Source organism: Gasterosteus aculeatus, chromosome X (assembly GCF_964276395.1).
Source record: "Gasterosteus aculeatus chromosome X, fGasAcu3.hap1.1, whole genome shotgun sequence".
Taxonomy (NCBI): domain Eukaryota; kingdom Metazoa; phylum Chordata; class Actinopteri; order Perciformes; family Gasterosteidae; genus Gasterosteus; species Gasterosteus aculeatus.
This window is the reverse complement of record NC_135698.1, coordinates 13,184,002-13,198,669: the sequence shown is the minus strand read 5'-3', so window position 1 is coordinate 13,198,669 and position 14,668 is coordinate 13,184,002. Positions and strand designations below refer to the sequence as shown.

General features: G+C 42.9%; 1 protein-coding gene and 1 long non-coding RNA gene across 6 annotated transcripts; one reads left to right on the top strand and one right to left on the bottom strand.

The window, feature by feature from the left end:
• Window positions 1-209: 209 nt before the first annotated feature.
• LOC120808754 (uncharacterized) lies at window positions 210-7,160 on the bottom strand. Of its 4 annotated transcripts, none has more exons than XR_013451157.1 (6): window positions 6,623-7,160; window positions 6,061-6,320; window positions 5,363-5,404; window positions 5,251-5,277; window positions 3,815-4,930; window positions 210-1,113 (listed from the first exon to the last, which is right to left on the bottom strand). It is a non-coding gene; the product is annotated as an uncharacterized LOC120808754 (long non-coding RNA). The 4 variants fall into 4 exon arrangements; XR_013451158.1 differs by having other exon boundaries at window positions 210-3,930; window positions 4,212-4,930; window positions 6,623-7,159; XR_013451159.1 differs by having other exon boundaries at window positions 210-4,326; window positions 4,518-4,930; window positions 6,623-7,159.
• Window positions 7,161-9,033: 1,873 nt separating this feature from the next.
• Window positions 9,034-14,644, top strand: fam174b (family with sequence similarity 174 member B). 2 transcript variants are annotated; one of them, XM_040163398.2, is made up of 3 exons: window positions 9,034-9,693; window positions 10,264-10,395; window positions 13,853-14,644. In XM_040163398.2, the coding sequence occupies exons 1-3, from the start codon at window positions 9,404-9,406 to the stop codon at window positions 13,977-13,979; spliced, it is 549 nt and encodes a 182-aa protein (XP_040019332.1). In that variant the 5' UTR covers window positions 9,034-9,403; the 3' UTR covers window positions 13,980-14,644. The 2 variants fall into 2 exon arrangements, with proteins under 2 accessions (XP_040019332.1, XP_040019334.1); XM_040163400.2 differs by lacking the exon at window positions 13,853-14,644 and adding an exon at window positions 11,179-13,195 and having other exon boundaries at window positions 9,057-9,693.
• The last annotated feature ends 24 nt before the right edge of the window (window positions 14,645-14,668 follow it).

The following is a 14,668-nucleotide window of genomic DNA, read 5'->3' as shown; positions in this document are numbered from 1 at the left end:
AAAATAATAATTCATGGACAACACTAAGTTTGAAATAAAGAGAAGTGGAAACTGTCCTTCTTTCCTCACTGTTCCAATGTGTTTCTGTGAGCTCCACTTTTTGATTTTATTCATCCACATGAATCCTGCTGTTCAGTTATCCAACACGTGCTGCGACGACAACATGTGTAGAAATGGTTATCTCAAAGTTTAAAAAGATTACAAATGTGTAGTTTTAAATAATTGTTTAATTATTGTTTAGTCAGCCGGTGGCAAAACAAGTCATTGCAGTGTGTGGTGTGCGGCATTTTATTGTCCGAAAGTCAAGTTAAAAAACATCCAAGCAGGCGAAGCGATACATGCTGTGCAACGATGCAATAAAGTGCGCTGTAGAATACGGTCAACAAAAAGTATCGTCTCCCAACTCACCCCCATGTCCATACAACCATCCCTCTGCCTAGGTGCCTACACTCATTCATAAACCACTGCACCCCTGCCCACGTGACTGTGATGCTAATTACATTTCAAAATTTAAAAAAGTACCAACACTCACACGCAGGAAGTGGCAGACTGCCGCTACATCCCAGCCCCTAAATATAACACTGTAGTAATTACAAAAAACACCATAAAACATACATCAAACGAATGCTCATGATTAATATTCCAGTAAGGGTTTGTAGTCATCTTCTTTCACGACGAGTCTAGTCTAGGCCAGAGGTTCAAGCACTTAGCCTGTCAAGGTGATCTTTACCACCACCTTTTGTCGTGTGAGTAGATAAGTCAGTCAAAAGTAATTGTCTCTTCAGACCTCTGCTTCCAGTAGCAAACAGACTTTGGTTATTGGCCTATCTAAACAATTGGTCTTAGTCTTGATGAGTAGCCTTCGTACTAGTCCTTTTCTGTCTGGAAAGGTTTGAATTACCTTTCCCATGACCGAGGAATTACGAGATGCTGTCTCGTCCACAATGAGCACTATATCTCCAATCACGAAGTTGCGTTTCACGCCAGTCCACTTCTGGCGTTCCTGGAGCTGCGTCAAGTACTCCTGGACCCATTGCTTCCAGAACAGATCGGACATGTACTGGACTTGCTTCCAGCGGCGACAAGTGTAGAGGTCGTCCTTCTGAAACTCCCCTGGTGGTAGAGATGGGGATGTTTTCAGCAGCAACAAATGATTGGGGGTCAATGCCTCCAAATCATTAGGATCGGGAGAAGAGTTGGTGAGCGGACAACCATTAATGATGACTCAGAGTTATATATTTCACAGAGAACGGTATGAAATCCGTCCTCATCAAGATTCTGTACCTTAAAGGTAGAATTGAGAACTTTACGTATGGATCTTATCAATCTTTCCCAAACTCCCCCATGATGTGAACCAGTAGGAGGATTAAAGTTCCACTTGATACCTTTCTGTAGAAGAATGTCATTAATCGGAGCATGATTCCAGACTTCAATAGCCTCCCTCAGCTCACTCCAACGAAGTTTGTTCCATTATCCGAGCATATTTGCTGGACTTGGCCGCGCCTTGCTACAAAACGTCGCAGTGCATTGATAAAAGCACTGGTATCCAAACAAGATGCTACTTCAATATGGATCGCTCGTATTGTCAAACAGGTGAACAAGACTCCATATCTCTTCACCATGCTCCTTCAGCTCTTGACTTCGAAAGGGCCGAAGAAGTCCACTCCTACCCTGGTGAATGGAGCTTTTTCTGGGCAGACTGTCAACAGGCAGATCTGCCATCTGTTGGCACCCTGGAGCGGCTTGCAACCTACGACAGACCACGCACTTGGACAGGAGACAGGAGTCTCCTTATAGCTGTAGTAGCACCTGGAATCCAATACCTCTGACGTAATCTTGACAACACATAATTGCGTCCGCCATGGCCCACCTCTTCATGAATATGTTTGAGAAGAATGTTGGAGATGTGGGAATCTTTGGCTAAGATGATGGGATGCCTACTTCCTTAGGGCATAGCTGCCCTACTTAGTCTTCCAACAACTCTCAAAATGCATCCTCAAACACTGGCGAAAGCTTGTAAATGAAGCTGTTCTTCCCAACACTCGTGTCAGTCTGCAGTCTGATACGCTCATCAGAAAACCACCTTCTCTGGCAAAACTCGATAATTTCAAATTCTGCCTTCGTTAGTTCTTCCACTGTGAGCAAACCGCTACAGGCCTGGGCTTTGATCACCTCCGCTTTATGCTCTGAGGAAAGGTGCTGTTGCTTACTCAAGTTCAGCTGCCTCCTTTTCTGGCTGAGGGACAAGAGCAGATTCTTAAACCTGAGGATCCAAGCCACGGTCCTTTTCAGATGAGTCCAAGAGGAGAAGTGATTCACTAAGCGAGTGGTGGCGTCCACCTCTGACCCTTGCATGGCATTCACTGTAACGCTAACCTTGACCTCTGGATCATCTGGATTCGCAGGCCAGTCCTGTTCAGGGTGTAGCAGATACTCTGGTCCTGACGGCCAGGTCTTATTCTTGAGGAACGCAGCTACCTTCAACCCTCTGGAGGCCACATCTGGATTGCTCGTGGTGCTTACATACCTCCATTGCGATGCCTGATACGCTTTAAGGATTTCTGAAACTGCTATCTGCCCAAAACAATGATGGCTGAAGCCTCATATTTAATTTGCTTTTCCAAACGTGTCCATACGGCTTGCCATGGTATCAGCCGTAAGCTCCATACGAGGTATCGAAACTGACTTCAATGGAGCTACCCTGGATTTTCCCATGACAAAGGCGCTATGCACCAGGGACTGTGCATTTTACAAGAGCAGGTCACAACACCATAACCTTCACTTGCATCTGTAAAGTGATGCAATTGTGCTGTGATGACTTCTCCAAAGTCTAATGGTTTTAGGCACCTAAGAATCTGGAAGTCTTCCAAATGACTGAGCTCCGCTAACCATTGTGTCCATTCCTGTGCAGCAGAGGGTGGTATAGGCTCATCCCAACCAAGTTCTTTTCTACACAGCTGTTGCAGGATGATCTTGGCAGTGAGGACGACGGGACTCAAAATTCCCAAAGGATCATAAATTGAACTTCTGACAAGAAGGGGCATCCTCTCTGTCATAGGTTTTTGTTGCACCATGATCTTAAACTTAAAAAAGGTGTCTGACTGAAGGCAGAATTGTACCCCTAATACCCTTTCCACGGGAAGTGTGTCCTGCTCCAAGTCCAAGTCCTTCATATCTTTTGCCCTTTGATCTTCTGGTATTGCTGTGATCATGGCACGTCGATTACTCGTCCATTTAGTCAACTTAAAGCCGCCTTTGGAACAGATGGACACCAGATCGTGCTGGAGTGCCACAGCTTCTTTCTCAGTGGCTGTGGCTACGAGGCAATAATCCACATAGAAACAATGTAAAACCTTCTCGATAGCTTCCAGACTGAACTGCCCTTTATTGTCCTCGGCACATTTTCTACCTTTCTTTTCATAAGCTCTTTTATAGCAGGAATTAGTGCTTTGATTTTATCTACGAGCACCTTTTGAAGTTTTTCAATTTGTATTGCCAAAGCCTTTGCAGGTTAGTTTGACTTCTCGTTGTTCCATTGTTTCGGAAACATTATTCACGTCGCGATCATGTGTTTCGCTCATTGGGCCTTCAAGTTCGACAGTTCAAGTTTTCACAGTGCACCAACGAGTCAATAGCGTTCAATTAAATTCACGTTTCCAAACGGGATTCAACATCAGATTCCCCACTGCCAAGCCAAACAGTTTGACAGTCGATGTAGGCGAACGTCACCCGGAAAGACGGCGCATGGACACCCGCAAACCATCAAAACTTTCCAAACGCAGCATGAATGAGGGTGGGGATTTTGCGGGCCTACCGTGGCTGTTCGCGTTGGGATGAATCCTTGGCTCGGTAAGGATCTCTGTCGCGATGTATCTGTAATCCAACTTTCTTCTTCGGATCCCGTAATCCGACGGGAATCCGTGATAAAGACTGCACGTTTGTTGTATGCAACTGATTACTTATTTATTTACTTTTTTGTTGACAAATGTGGTGGCTCATCAATCCTTGTGATTGATAAACTGTAGATCTATGAGAACCATATTACACTTTAACAACACACATCTTGATCTTGAACATGTTGGAAATACCGTAGCTGTAAACTCTGAATCATCTCTTTCCACCTCTCATATTATTCTCTTTAGTTTATGACGTTCTTGAAAGGTTTTATTGTGACAGGTCCGTAGAGGAAGTGCTGTTGGTGCTTTGCTTACTTGATTCCGGTCCTCGTGTCTCAGAGCTCTTGTTCCCCTCCTCTGAACGGCGAGCTCACCACCCTCCTTATTTGGGGGGCGGCAGAGGAAGCAGGAGATCCTTGTGCTGCTGTTCCTGGACCACAATCGCGCACACAGACACACACTTACCAATGGAAATTTTGACCTTCCACCTTTGTGTACGCCGTGACTGAGCGGTCACACTGACAGGATGGAGCTCCACTCTTCCTTTCACTAATGACTGCAGCGTGAGTGTGTGTGTGTGTGTGTGTGTCGGTGTTTGGATGTGAGCGTATGTTAGACCACCTGAAAGGGTATCGGGTTCACTGAGTGTCTCGCTGTCAGGCCTCGATGTGCATCATGGAAGGGGGGATGCGTGTGATGAGGTGAAATGCACCGGTCTGACCCTGTAACTCACAGTCAGTTACAAGCGATACAGCAGCCTCATCAGCTCACACCAGAACAACAAAATTACATTTTGGATTTTAATTTTAATATTCTCAATCAAAGTTCATTTAAATATTTTATTTAAATTGCATTCTAATTTTGATTCTTTTAATTTTAGTTTGTCTTGCATTTTTTTGTTATAGTTTTATATAATGCTGTCGTGAGTTTAATGGCTGACCTGTATTTTGGGGACAGAAAATAATTGTGAAACTGAGGCTGCTGGAGGTTTGGGATTCACACCTCGTCCACAGAGGAGTTGTCCTCAGGATGATCTGAGGAAGTGGAGACGATGTTTTTGTGACAGAGCAAAACTAAAAAACAAGACGAATTACATTATATCACATGTCATTTAGCTGACGCTTTTATCCAAAGCGTCTTACAATAAGTGCATTGAACTATAAGGATACAAACTCAGAAGAGCAAGAAACAGGAAAGTGCAATTTCATCAAATAAGCCTCAATAAGGTCTCAGATGGACACCTAGAGGCAGATGGACACTCTGTAAAACCCTACAAATATAAGGGATAAAGGGAGATAAAGAGAAGACATGCATATCAGATGTGCGGGTGAAAGGGATATTGGCATCTGCTCACCTCCAAATTAGACCTTGATGGTTCAGTCTGTGAAAAATAAAACGCAAAAACAATAAATAATAAAAATGATAACAGCCATATTTGGTTGATTCAAAACCATTATGCGGCTCACCTGATTCTCATTGCCATCATATTCATCCCAAACAGAGTGGACCTGAATTGACACAGAATAGTTCAAGTACATGGCCCTGTATGTCAGGAATTTGCAAGAAGAAACCCAATCGCAGACCAGATGCAGGAACAGTTCAAGGTTTATTTACAAAAGATTTTAACGCAAAAGTCCAAAAGGCAAACACACAAAAGATCCAGGCAAAAACTAGATTTTCCAGAGACAAAGAAGATCATATGTTAGGGACCCAAACACAGGCAGCGCAAAAACATCAAAGCAAGCCAGAGCAGGAATTCAGGACAGAACTCACAATGCTTTTAAAAATGAAAAACCAACAAGAAACACAAGACAGACTGCATTTAAATACCAAAGGGGGAACTAGACAACATGACACGGGTGAACAAAACAAGGGGAATTAACAAGACACAGGAGAAACAAATCAGGCAAACGAACAGGGTGACGATTGGGAACAGGTGAGGGGTGGAGACACGGACAACAAAAAGGGAGCACATGGCAGGAACAAGGAAGTACAAGGACCAGAGACAGGAAGGAAACAACGGCAGACAGGAAGTAACATAAAAGGACAAACAAAGTGAAAGCAAGGGACAAAAACAGAGCAAAGACCTGACACTGTATATAAACAGAGACATCAATATATGTTCTGTGATGCTAAGGAGTGAAAAGCTTGCAATTAATTGTACCTCCTCAATATTGTTGCAGCATGTTTCCGCATGGAGGCTGAGGAGTTGCAATGGCACCTCCTGGTGGCATGTCACACATTTGGCCTTGGGCATGGCGCTGAACTCCATGGCGGAAAAGGGAAGGGGAGATGTGTCCAGCACATGCTGGATAGGCATGATATATAGGCACCCCTTGCCTCCCCAGGATTTCACTAGGCCAGCCCCGGTGTAACCAGACTCGTCAGGTGACACTAACATGAGTCGCCTTTGTCCAGACCCTCCTGTTTGAAATGTTATATTAGTAAGGATAGACGCACTCTACTTCCAAAATAAAGGCGATTTAGGGTGCGAGTGAAAAAGACTATTAACTTAAAGTAGAAAAAAACGCACTCTCAAGCTTGTCTCGTGCTTATTTTGACCAGTTTATTCACAGACGCGTTTCAGCCTAAACCATCGTCAGTGTGTGTGCTTGAGAGTGCGATTTTTTCTACTTTAAGTTATGACATTTTATATTAACCATGTAGATGGCAGTTAATAAGATAATATAGAAAAGCACAGAAAAGATGGAGTTAACTGCTCTTACCCATTGCTTTGTGCAACATCCATGCCCGCTCTAGGTCACGCAACTTCGGGTACACCTCACAGAGAAGATCTATGATCTGTGAATTTAAACCACTCAAATAAGAATACCAAAAGTCCCTAAAATGAAATCCTACAGACATCTTAAACAGTTTGAGACTCTGTCAAAGCCTCAACGACCAGGACCAATCAGAGAAGAGCCCGTCCTCCTTTGGTTCCCGCCCACACACTGCCAAAAGTCATACTTTCGAGCGAGCAGACCAAGTTTTCGCGAGAGAGTATGTCAGTCTCTGCGCTCGCAGTTGTAGAATTTCCTCTCGCGCCTGCTAAAATTGAGTGCGCAGAATAAATGTACGCTTGCGAAAACCTGAAATTCACTCGAATAGACGTTTCCTCGCATGTGTGAGTTTTGTCATTAAACTGACGCCATAGAAAGACCATGTCCTCAATAAGAGTTAAACAGCGTTGCCAAATGCGCAGGGACTTTGTGCTCATGCTTGTGTACAGCACGCCCCTCACTTCCTCTCTTCCTCTCCTGCTCCACACGCTCAACAGGCAGTGCTGAATTCTGACCTGTGCAGCAAAGGAACATTTCTGATGTTATTTTGTGCTGCCATCTAGTGGGCTCTGATTGGATCTCGCACGCAGGAGAGCCGGGGAGAGACAGCGTGAACAGTGGCTACGCAGGAATAAGATCCGACATCCAATAATAAACCGCAAAGAGCGTACCCACTAGACAGCAGAGGGATTATTTGTAGTGGCAAATCTAATTGTTAGTCTACTTTTTCAAAAGGACTATTCAGACCGTACACCCATAAACCTGGTGAAAAAAACAATTGTGGCTCGGTGTGTGTCTGTGTGAGTGAGACAAAGCTTTTCTTTGTGTTTGCGTTATTCCTATATATTTGCACATTACTGGTCAATTGGTTGCTAACGAATTGGTTGTCTGGGGAATATTTTCCCTTGGATCTTCGTTGGTAACCCAGGAGTCTGATGCCCTTGGTTAATTGTGTTTGCCGTGGCCCAGTGCCATCAGATAAACGCTGCCCTTAGGAACTGTTGGTCCACTCCAAATGTTCTCCAAGAGCACGTCAGACAGATTGACTTCAGGATGGGATGTGGTCACTCTGTCAGCCAAAGTGAAGGTATTGCACCATTTGCAATTTTTAGACATAACAATTTTTACTATTTTCAATGTTTTGTCATTAAATAAAATAGTGCATTGCAAAGCGGTGTCGGCTGCGCAGCTGAATAAATAATGCAGTGATATGTAAGAGACACATAGAGGCACATATAGCATTGATGACCCCATGGTGACGCCCTCTGGGGTGTTTCTGGTAATGTGGGGCCAAACTGACCGAATGCAGGTGTTGACATAGTAAAACACATGTCTGACGTTATGTGTTAGGCTAACTGCAATACTTTTGATAGCTCAGTGATCACTGATGATGATGAAAGCCTAATATGTGAGGAATTTGTAAATGGATATAAGGAACTTTAGTCCCCATGATAAAAGTTGTATTTGATGCTTCTCAATTGCATGCCACAACCCAATTACACAATAGTAAGAACTTTCCTGTACCCCTATTTTTATTTGTAGATATTAAAATTCTTGTTCTTAAATATTTCTATAGACTAGACATAGCTATTGCCTCTAATACAAGTGAAGGTGCAGAGGTGGAATACAATCAATTTTTAAGTGCTATACTTTACTTTAGTATTTCAAATTTATACTTCTATTGCTCTGGATTTTACGAAATATTGTAGTTTTACTGTAGTTCACATAACTCCACAGCATAATATCAGCTACTTATACTTGCACCCTAGATTATGAGTAAGTGGCAACATCTTCAGAGGCAGAATTTTGCAGAGCTCCAACTTCATCAACTCCATCTCCCTTATGCTGTGCCGTCAGATATGAACGAGTTGGTTGTAATGGGCCCGATAGACTCTTCCATCAGTGATGAACAGGTGTGAATGACATGTTGTTTGAAGCGCTCGCAGAGGTGGGAAGACAGACAGGCGCTCTTTATCAAAATACTAAATACAAGTCAATGACTGAATTTTGATGCAGAATTATGGATGAAAGCTACCGAGCACATGACAAGAATGCAATATTAAAAATATACATACAAAAAGTAGCCTCACCTATATCATGATTATTTTATGTTATGGTGTTAGTAAATAGTATTGCTATATTTCTGAAAGCAGACTAAAATATATAATCCTTGCCCCTCCACTGGGTAGGGTCTATCCTAATAATATTAGATTCACCATATTCTATTTCCTTCCATTCTATTATCATGTTTCATTCACAGAATCATCAAACATAAGCCATTGGTTATATTGGTTGTAGAGGCGTACAACCAATGGTCGACTTGTTGGCAGCAGGCCGGTGGGCGTTAGGAAGTACGAGGCGTCCGTGAAGGCAGCAGCGGCTCTCACACGTCTCCTCCTCAGCACCGGGAGCAGAGCGCCAGCCTGCAGCGGGTAATCCCCATCTCCACCTTCCACTCGTCCTCGTGCCAACCGGAAGGGGACATGCGTTTGGGAGCGAATGCAAGTTGCGACCTAGAGATTCCTCCTCCGTCAGGAGAAGCTTCGGACCAGGACGCAGATGGATATGATCGCGTGAACAGCTGAATCCACCAATGATAAGCCGACTTTCCATAACGTGACAGCTGCTGTCGCATTTCATCTACTTTTCCAAAAACTACTGAAAGAACGTTCTGCTTGCTGTTTTTTTTGTCTTCTTCTTTTGTTGCCGCCTCGTTATTCCTGCGCCATGGTGACGTATCATCTAATATTAACTGTGATTATCGCGGCTCTTTGGGGGGTCGGCGGAGAGCCGCGAACGCATCGCATCGCTTCACCTGCGACGCGGGAGTTAAATACAACATCGCCGTCAATGGTCGGCGGAGGTGATGGAGCGCTGCCCCATAATGTCACCGACGCCGCCGTGGGCTCCCGGATTTCATCTCTAATGACTCATCTTCCAACTGTGAAAACCATCGTTATTTGCGTCTGCGTGCTGACAGCTGCTCTCATCACGTGCCTGCTCGTCAGAGTAGTCAGGTACGCGTTGGACGGTGCTGTGATCACGCAGTCACGTGTGCAGATCACGGTATTTGTGTCCTGATGTGGATGTGACCTGCGTGAAGCGTGTCTGTTTACTGAATCTAAATATCTCTCCATTCGCCACATGGGGTTTATTCTAAGTTCACTATGTTTCATATTACTGCTGCAATATTCTATTTACAGATCAATTGGTTGCCTTTCCTGGTTAATCAGTAGATATTTTAGTTAATAAAATATCGGAAAATAGTGAAAATGGCCTTCACAAGTTCATTGTAATGCCTTCAAATTGCCTTGCAAAGATATATAACAGGAAAAAAGCATATTCAAATCATGATTTGCACATTTCGCACCAAAGAATGCTCACACACAAATGTTGGCAACACTTTTTCAATTAATGTCAGTGGAATTATTGTTCCACTTTCTAATGTGAGGCTGTAAGATGTCACCACTTTAGTCTTCACAATGTGGGAGAAAAAAAATGAAACCGTTGTTGTTTATTCATTTGGACCAAATGGTGAGATTGTATTTCTGCTGATTTCATGTTTGGCAACTTTTTCTTTCCGTAAGATCCGGCAGACGAATGAGAAAAACCCGCAAATACGACATTATGACGACACCTGCCGAGCGCGTGGAGATGGACCCTCTTAATGAGGACAACGATGACGAGGACGACTCGACCCTCTTCGATGTCAAATACAGGTTTGTTTGTTTTTTGATAGAAAATAGTCAATGTTATCTTCAGATCGGAGAATGCTGAATTTTTTCTCTGTTTCTACTGATCACATGAGAACTACTCAGGCCTCATCTTATTTAGAGCGATGCACACGCGTGAAAGGGAACCTGAGATTCACTCTATTGATGCAATAACTAGTTGGCCCTCTATTGCATTTACTTCGTTGTGGTCATATTATACTTTTAATTTGCTTGAATTAACTTGTCTCACTTTTCCTCCTTCTTATCTCACGTTTGACCTTAGCAGTCATGGAAATTCTTTACCTTGATTTTCCTAATATATTTAATCTTTCAACTCCGTTTTGACTATCAAATGTTGCTGTGTGGCCCCATAGTTGTGTCAAAGTAAGTTCAGTGCCACTACAGCAGGTCCAACTGCTTTTACTAGACATCTATTACTCTCAACATTAATAAGTAATGCGATCCAGTACAAAACTACAGCAGCAGAATACAAATATTAAAGTATGCCTTTAAAATGTGTATCTGTTGCATGAGCTTCTTGAAGGAAGTGGCTGTGTTAAAGAAGCTTTGTAGTCGGTCTGATCGATGTTAGGTTTCACCCTTCCGTCCTCTCCATTGTTCTTTAACACACAACCGTTTCCTCTGAGGAAGATATGCCGTCCTGTTTACCTGACGTTCTCGACATCCAAGTCAGACCGAAATCTGCTGCAGAACATTTCCTCCTCACCGCGGTGGTAGTGGTAACGCATAGAATTCAAAATAACTTTGACTTTCCATTTTGTTCTGCAGGTGAATCCCAGCGTGGACGTCAATATTTGATAACTCCTGTTTTCCACAGAAATTGATTTCCTGTTTTTTGTGTAGTTCAAGTCTCATCGGATCAGATACTCACACTGCCGATGCATGGCTTTAATTTGTGTCGAGCCCCCGTGGATATCATTCTTTGCCGCTTTACTGCTGCTTCCATCGTGTGGAACATATTACCTGCACAATTATTTCTAATAGTAAGATTAGAATGACATTTTTGTCAATTAATTTTCTACACTTGAGCTACAGTATGTCGGGCTGAGTGTATATAGTACAGCACCCGCTTTGAAGCAATGAATAAATAAATAAATAAATATATATATATATATATTTTATATTATTTTATATATATCATTTATTTATTTATTAAACCATCGAATGATAACATGCAACACATATTACGCAGAGAACACTTTATTCAAATGTAAAAATGTACAATTTGAAAAATCTATTGGTATACAGCAATTGATTCTTTTAAAACTAAAATTTCATACCAAATATATTTCTATCTACTAACCACTTTGCTGTGCGTTTATACTGTTGAAGAGGGTTGTGTGCTTTCTGTGGGTACAAACTAAGCGTATATTATTTTTTACTGTCTGTTCTAGATGTTCCTGTTTTTCTGCTACGACGAGTTTTCGGTGTTCAAATTTGGTTTAAATAATTGATTCAGGGTATGTTTGTGAGGTGTTTATGAAATCTAACCATTTGCTATGAATGTGAACGCTGTAATCTCTTGTGATAAAGTGTGCTGAGTCATGTGACATTGTTGCTTAATCAAGCAACGACTGAACAACATCGACAGCAGTATTTAACATGTTCGACGTGCACACCGTGTCTTATTTTTTTTTATAACAATCTGGCATCTCTTGGTGAACAATATGTTGAGTATTAATGGAAGGTCTCCCACAATAATTTCTACCAAAGGCTCACTGAGTCTTAATGTTTAACTAGAAATTGACTGATTCCCCGCCTGAAGAGTTGCTTCAAGTTCTTGTGAAAAATCAAAAGAAAAAAGCCTTGTTTCAAGTGGCAACACTGGTTTTGACTAAAATAGTTTTGGCGTGTGGTTTTGACCTCCGTCTGCACCCAGAATGGAGTTAAAAAGTAAACCGTCTTGCCGAATACAACTGGATCAGGTTTCGGCAGTAAATGGGAGGGAAGGTGTTTAGATGACTTTCATTTTTATTCAAAACCGTTGTTGGATTGAGTGCACCGTGGCTTGGAGCCGCGTCTGATTGACCACAGTAGTATATATGCCCTACTTTTGCTCGTGCTTGTGACCTTTGACCTTGTGCATGCGCAAGTGGGCGTGTACAGGAAGTGGGCGTAACCGGCGCCATTGTGCGGTCATGCCTGGAAATGCGTCATTTTGCGAGTGGAAACTGAAATACGTCATTTTGGGGCGTGATTTGTAGGGGGGCGTGCAGGGTTTTGATTGGAAATTCGCCATTTCAGGGTGTGTTTTATGCGATGGCCGTTAGTTTTGACCGGAAACACGTCACTGTAGGAGGGGTTTCATCATATATATATATATAGATGTGTTATTCGCCTCCACCACCAACGCACTCATTTTGGACTCCTCCTCTGTTGCTGCTGTTGCTGTTGGTTCTGCTACTATTGCCGTGCACTTGGATTCTTTGCAAATTGCAGGCTGCATATCGCATGGAGCAGACCCCAGAGACTGACATAGGTATGTCTACAGAAAATAGACCATGCTATGCAGATGTAGATGCTCCCCCGCGCCGGAAAAAGCGTGAGGGATGTCTTTCTAGAGAGCCTGCTGTAGAGCTAGAGCTGGAGGGTGTTTATGGGTTTATGGGTACGTGTATAATGTTAAATACCATGCCTACTAACCCATTGCATTAGCATATCATTCCACTTTATTTTATTACTTGTGCACTGTTGTCTTGTCTGTCTACTGTCGCGCACTAACCGCCAAGACAAATTCCTTGTATGTTTGACATATTTTGGCTAATAAATGTTTCCTGATTCCTGATGATGGCACGGTCACGATGATTTCTAGAATCAAGGCCCAAGACAAGCTAGTAGGGGGTGTTGGTGAAACAGTTGATGATGAGGCTGTTGTGGGGGGTCGACATGGGTGTATGTCTGTAAAAGACTGGCAGCAGTTTTGATCAATTGTCTGCATAGATCTTGAACAACCAGGCTTTCTAGAATCTCTATACTCTGTTCAGTAGTATAGTACAACAGGGCCTAAAATACACCATCTCACGGCAGATCGGTACAACAGACGCCCTGACGATTTCATTTTTTTAAATGTTTGTGAAGACAGAGAGTATGTGGTAGCTCAAAGAGGCCGCCGAGGATGGAGAGAGCATCCGTACCCTCTTACCGTTGAAGAGTTTAATATATGGTTCCCCCTCGTGTTCTTTGTTCAGTGGTGTGACTGTCCCGCTCTGCAATAAGTGTTTAGTCAGATTGACAAAGCTATCCAGAGAGACAGCGTCAGCAAGGCTTACTGGGCTGTTAGAAAACGCCTTGTTTACGACAATACACCGAGCGGTGTGCAACCTGGTATATCTACTACCATGTGTAGACCGAAAATAATTCACCCCTCAACCATCTAAAATAATGACAGGTGGGTTATGCTAATGTCGTGTATATATTTCTGTCACCGACTCGGAAATCTCAGGGTCCCAGGGGGGCTGGACCCCGCCCACTTCTCCTTCACCTCCATCTCTGATGGTTCACACCCCACCTCAGACTCCGCCTCCCGGACCGACGGCCACACAGGAAGAAGAAGAAAAGAAGTTCTGTGAACCTCACGAGGTGTTTAAGGATACTGCACGGTTCCTAGAATACCTTAGAATCGGGGTGCTACATCTGTTGAACAAGGTCTGGGTTAAATACAATATAGAGATCTGCTACGGCTGTCAAACAAATAATCCCAGTCAGAAAAACCATCCGTGTTTATACCCCTGTGACTGGTTCTACGAACTACACTTTGATCCGCTGATGAAAAGGCTCTGGAATGAGAACTTCATATCCTCCATCCTCCTGTTTATGGATATGAATGACCTTCAAGTCGATGCAGACCGCATCCAGGGGGGTGCGGAAGTACTTCTCGACGGGCTGAAATCTGGAGGCAATGCGGCTGAAAGTATCCAAAAAATGTATGATACACTGATCGGGGAAGATGAACTCAAAATGAACCAACTGAAAAAGCTCGGCATGTTGTGGGGAGAAGTACCACCCGTGCATGAAGCATGGGAGGTACCCAATGATGATGATGATGATGATGCGACAGACATTGATGTGTAAAAACAATCAAAACAAGAAAATGAAATCGAAAATGAAGTGAAGTTCTTGAATGTTTTTTATAACTGAAAATGTAATTTTGTTTTTTCAATGGGGTGAAATACTACTATACTATCAATCTGCTTGTCACATTTTGTACAAGAGAAATAAAATATGTTGTAACGAATGAACTGTCGGTCATTTAAACTTT